The 6,000-nt window shown below is 45.8% G+C and overlaps 1 protein-coding gene across 1 annotated transcript; it reads right to left on the bottom strand.

Annotated features, from left to right (window-relative positions):
- Positions 1–2,824: 2,824 nt before the first annotated feature.
- LOC121472712 (growth-regulated protein homolog gamma-like) lies at positions 2,825–4,899 on the bottom strand. Its single transcript, XM_041724024.1, has 4 exons — positions 4,597–4,899; positions 4,378–4,501; positions 4,201–4,284; positions 2,825–3,454 (listed from the first exon to the last, which is right to left on the bottom strand). Exons 1-4 carry the CDS (start codon positions 4,715–4,717, stop codon positions 3,439–3,441), a joined length of 345 nt encoding a protein of 114 aa, XP_041579958.1. The 5' UTR covers positions 4,718–4,899; the 3' UTR covers positions 2,825–3,438.
- Positions 4,900–6,000: the final 1,101 nt, after the last annotated feature.

Below are 6,000 nucleotides of genomic sequence, written 5' to 3'. Positions count from 1 at the left end.
CCTAGGAACATGACAAATCATAAAATAATGGGTGGTTAGAGAATATCCTCTATAACATTTCAACATTTTGAAATATATTAACACATTCTTTATGGCTCATATGTAGCCTCTTTTATAAAATGTCCCTCCCTTGTGTTTTGAAAAAATATATATGATTTACACAGTTGTTGGGTGAAGTGTCTGTATTACTACACTCCGGCCAAGCTGGGGATCCTGTTGCTTTATTCTTCCATCCTATTACTGATTCTTTACTGCTGTGCCTCTTAAGTACTGAAAGAGTCCTGTTAGAATCTTTAACTATGATTAAGGTGTCATCCATGGTTCCTTTTAGTTTATCTTTTAATATATTTTGATTTTTTAAAAATATTTTATTTGTTCATGAGAGACATAGAGAGGCAGAGACACAGGCAGAGGGAGAAGCAGGCTCCATGCACGGGGAGCCCGACGTGGGACTCGATCCCGGGTCTCCAGGATCACACCCTGAGCCAAAGGCGATGCTCAACTGCTGAACCACCCAAGGGTCCCATCCCTTTTATATTTTGAGTCAGTCTTTTTTTTTTTTTTCATCTCTAAGCATACTTCTTTCCTTAAGTCCTAATATATTAACTAAGCCTTTATTAACCTATCAATTATTAAAAACTTACATTAATGTATTAAAAATTTATATTAATGATACATTAATACTTATTAAAAGTGATACATTAGTATATCCACACTAGGTTTCTTTAAGTTAGTTTTAGCATGATATAACACTCTGAGTTCTTTTAACTTCAAGCTACCTAAGTCCCAGTATTTAAAGTGTGTCTCTTTTAAGAGGCATAGGCGTTTTTTTGTCTTAGTTATACAATCTTTGTATAAAAAAGTCAATTTTGGGGGCACCTGGGTGGCTCAGTTGGTTAAGCATCCAACTCTTGATCAGCTCAGGTCTTGATCTCAGGGTCATGAGTTTAAGCCCCACATTGGGTTTAGTCATTGTGTCTCCTTGGTCTGCTCTGATCTGTGACAGAGTCTCGTTATTGCCTTAATTTTCATGATTTCGACAGATCTGAAGAATCTTGTTAAGTATTTTGTAGAATGTTTCTGAATTTGGATTTTTATGATGGTTTTCTCATGATATACTACTGGGCTTATGGGTTTTGGGAAAGAATATGATGGAGACAAAGCACCCTTCTTGCCATATCATGTGTGTGTGTGGGGGGGCATTCCTGATATTCATATGACACAACTGGTCATAATAACCTTCATCACTTAGTTAAGGTGGGATCTGCCAGATTCTTCCCTGTAATGTTGTTTTCCCCTTTTCTTACACTGTTCTTTGGAAGACAGTCACAAAACGCAGCCCACAACTCAATGTGGCAAGTGAAATTAAAACTCACCTTCAGAGAGAGAAAGACTTGGGGCACCTGGGTGGCTCAGTGGTTGAGCTTCTGCCTTTGGCTCAGTTCCCGGGGTCCAGGGGTCCAGGGGTCCAGGGGACCAGGGATCAAGCTCTGCATCAGGCTCCCTGCATGAGACCTGCTTATCCCTCTGCATATGTCTCTGCCTGTCTCTCTGTCTCTCATGAAGAAATAAATAAAATCTTAAAAAACAAAAAAAAAGGAGAAAGACTTGTATTATTAGGCCTTCTTCTTGAGGAAGATTTTTCCCTTCTCCTTTGGCTGTTTTGTTTCTTTATTCCTTAATTTCTTTTGTATCATTCAGATATTTTCTTTTATTCTATTTTATGTACTTTTCAGATGTTTAGAAAAGATTTTATTTATTTATTCATGAGACACACAGAGAGTAAGAGGCAGAGACACAGGCAGAGAGAGAAGCAGGCTCCATGCAGGGAGCCTGATGTGGGACTCAACCTGGGACTCCGGGATCACACCCTGAGCCAAAGACAGATGCTCAACCACTGAGCCACTCAGGCGTCTCTCCTTTTCAGATTTTTATTTTTTTATTTTTTATTTTAAAAAATATTTTATTTATTTATTCGTGAGAGACACACAGAGAGAGAGAGAGAGAGGCAGAGACACAGGCAGAGGGAGAAGCAGGCTCCACGCAGGGAGCCTGACGTGGAACTCGATCCGGGGTCTCCAGGATCACACCCTGGGCTGAAGGTGGCACTAAACTGCTGAGCCACCTGGGCTGCCCCTTTTCAGATTTTTAAATCCAGAATTTTCATTTCCTTTTTAGTGGTTACCTTAAAGATTGCTATATATATTCCTGCCACATTAAAATTTTCCTTCAATTAATACTTTCTCCAACAATCCAAGATATATATTATATTCTAAATCCACTTCTCTTCCTACCTATCCTTCATTATTTTTGGTATTACAGTTTACAGCATGTACTTATCTCCATAGATCATTCTTCTTCTTCTTCTTCTTCTTCTTTTTTTTTTTTTTTGCTTTAGTGAGTATTAACATAGATCATTATTCTTATCAAGTGACACAAATTGTTCAAGTTCTTAAGCAGAATCCACTTTTCCACCTTTTGGTCCCAGCCTCATCAAAAGGGAAGGAATTGCATAACTGTTTGAAAACCCCTTACCCAAAGTATTTAATAGGAGCTCTTGTTACAATATTTATAAAAATCCAGAAGTTTATAAAGAACTAATTTTGAATAATGAATCAGTGTGAAAAGCAGCAACATTTTGTGTAAAATTAGGATTCTCAAGGCGGTTGGGTAGGTTAGTGTGTCAAATATCCCATGAGTAAGAGAAAGGTAAGGAAAGTAACAACCAGGAGCATGCATAAGGTTAAGTGGGACTTACAGTTTAACTGTGTAGTACCCTGGGCACTCAATAGGAACCAGAAGAGAAGAATAAAACCTGAGCATGTTATTTTTTGCAAAACGTTTATTGTCATATCATTTGTAAAAACATAACAGTAGTTTTAACTTCTCTGTTCCAAAACAGAAGAACATTGCATAATGAATATTAAACAAGGCATTATGCCCTACAAGCAAGACATAAAATGTCCAAGGGAAGCTTCAACATAAAAATGTTGACCACATAATGTGAAATAGTTTCAATAAATAACAACTGACATTCTTTTAAACAAGCACAAAAATAGATGTGTACACACTGTCTACCTGCTTTGATTCCCTTCTTTCATCCCCCTCCCCATCACTGTGCCCAGGCACTTGATGATCTCCCAATAAACATTGGTTTGATGAGACATTTAAAACCCATCATCTTCAGATTAAAAGACAATCAGGACTGAATTATGTTTGATTAGACACATTCACATCTTTAAATACTAACAAGTAAAATATTAAATATGAGCTTTGAAAGATAAATAAATACAAACATAAATAAATAGAACTCATAATAGTCAAACACATTAAGGCCTTTCTAGATGTCTGCAGAAACCAGCTGCTCTCTTCTTCATTTTCAGTTCCTATAAGTCTTTCAGGAACCACCACCAGAATAGCTTCTTACTTGTCTCGAGGTCAATTGGTGCTGTCCCTATGAGGAGAACAGGGTTACTGTTACAGGTGTTCAGGAATGCTGCTCTTCTCTCACACTGGCCCCTGAGGCTGGAGGGTTTTTGTATGTAGACCTGGCCCAGCTCTGCACTCAGAAGGTCCCCTAGTACCCACTGCCCTGCACAGCAGAGAGGTTGCTTCTTTATTGAGGAGAGGCATGGCTGTGGAACTCTATTATTGACTTGAAAGTGCTAAAACATAGCACTCACCGTCACACTGAGTTAAAATTTTACATGGAAGACCTCGCTGAACCCTCGTACAGCCCATGAAATAGCTATTATTATCTATCCCATTTTGCTGAGGCTCAAAGGGATTAGAGAATTTTCATGGGGATCCTAGACTTGAGCTTAGGGAGCTCTCACTGCAAAGTCCTTGCTCTCCATGCTAAACTTCAGAGGCTCAAGTTGCCCCAAACCAGAGTCATTCCATTTTTCAGGGCTGAAGCCCACCAGCGATGGAGGGTCAATACTTTTTGTTCTTTAATGATTAGGAGGCATTTCAGCATCATTAGCCAAATCTACTTCATCTTTTAGGAACACATATGTTTATCCGTTTGCATGGGGATGGAGGGCACTGGGAATACAGATGAATGATCTTAGTAGCAAATTCAACTATGAACTAATAATCCTTTCCAGTCCTTCGGCTACACCCTGGGTTTACAAATACCCTGCAGGTGTCTGGGACCAACAACGCTGGTCCCAGGTGTGGACGGAAGGCACGACTCACTTGCTCAGGATCTTCTGGATCATTCTCTTGACCAGCGGGGCCTCGGGGTTGAGACACACCTCGCGTCCGTCCTTGAGAGCGGCTCTGCGGAGGGAGGGCAGGATGCGCGTGGGCAGGATGCGCGTGGGCAGGCGGCGGGGCTGGGGGCTGGGGGCTGGGGGCGGCGGCATCACTTACACGACCTCGGTCTGGGCGCAGTGGGGGCCCGAGGGCGTCACCTGGACGCTGCGGATGTTCTTGAGGTGGATGCCCTGCAGGGTCTGCAAGCACTGGCAGCGCAGCTCGGCGACCACCGGCGCCCCTGCGGGGACGGGAGAGCAGCTGGGTGGGCGCGCTGGCCCGGGGGGCGCCCACCGGCCCGCGGCCCGCCCGTGGCCCCGGGGCGCGGAGTCTCACCTGCGGTGCCTGCGGGGCCCAGGAGCAGGAGCAGGAGCAGGAGCAGCCGCGCGGCGCCGAGGAGCCGGGGGGCGCGGGGGGCGCGGGGGGCGCGGGGGGCGCGGGGCGCGGCGGGGGCCATGGGGCTCGGCTCGGAGGGGCGGGCGGAGCGGCCTCTGGGGCTCCGGGAGCCGGGGAAGCCCTTTTATCGGCGGCCGGCGGGGGACGGGGGATTCCCGGGTCCGGAAGGGGCAGGGCAGGGGCCCGCCCGGCCACCCCCACCCCCGCCCCCGCCCCGGGCCTCCCGCCGGGCCCTGGCGCGCGGGGCCGTCTCCTCCCTCCTGAGTCCCTGGGGGGCGGGGGCGCCCCGCGATCCGCGATCTCCAGGCGGGGTTGGTCCCACCCGTCAGTTAGATCCTTTAGAAAAGAGAATTAGTCCTTAAAAAAGACATTTGAGCTGCTGGAACTGGAAAGGTCGAAGTACGCATGGCAGCCTCTCTTCCCTATCTGCCCTTTCACTCTAAATTGGGTTTTGCAGATTGTATTTATGTACTTATTCATGTTAATTTTTTAATTTATTTATGATAGTCACAGAGAGAGAGACAGAGAGAGGCAGAGACACAGGCGGAGGGAGAAGCAGGCTCCATGCACCCCGGGAGCCCGACGTGGGATTCGATCCCGGGTCTCCAGGATCGCGCCCTGGGCCACAGGCAGGCGCCAAACCGCTGCGCCACCCACCCGGGGATCCCTGCAGATTGTCTTTATCTCTGGAATAAAGGCGCCGTTTAAAAGTATCTGTCAGCTCCGATTGATCATACTGAGAACGTTTGTCTTATTTCTGGTGTGTTAGCAGCTCAGTACCACCTTCGGGCAGTGTGGGGCAGGGAGGTAGGGTAAGGGGACAGAGCACCCCTCAGGTCCATTCGGTGTTTATTTTAGGACAGAGTTTAAACCTCTCATATTTCTTCTCTTGGAAATTCTGGAACTTCCCACACTCTAGTAATTCCTGGAGCCCCGTTATTGGTTGTCTAGGAAGCTGTGTTTCCATTCAGGACAGTCGTGGGGAGCAGTGAGGGCCATGCTGGGATTGGGGGGTCTCCACCTTCTGTAGCACTGGCAGCAAGGACCATGGGCACCCAGAGCCAGGCCCCAGCCACTGGGACCTTTACTCCTCTAAGTCGCAAACAGATGTGTTTCCAAATATGTAAATACTAGATTACTAGGACATTCCACTGCACCTCATCTGCATTTGCCTGCCTCCTGGAATAGATCCTCCTGGGAAACAACTGCCAAGTACTTCAGTTTTCTATGAATGCCAATAAGGCATTTCAGTCCGCACACGGTTGAGGACTTCTTCCTGGAGTGATTTCACTTTACAGCATCAGTTTCGGTATCTCTTCTTGGGTTAAACTGAGTAGATTCAAT

Source organism: Vulpes lagopus, chromosome 12 (genome assembly GCF_018345385.1).
Source record: "Vulpes lagopus strain Blue_001 chromosome 12, ASM1834538v1, whole genome shotgun sequence".
Lineage (NCBI taxonomy): Eukaryota > Metazoa > Chordata > Mammalia > Carnivora > Canidae > Vulpes > Vulpes lagopus.
The sequence above is the reverse complement of the archived record's forward strand: the minus strand, read 5'-3'. Positions and strand labels throughout refer to the sequence as shown.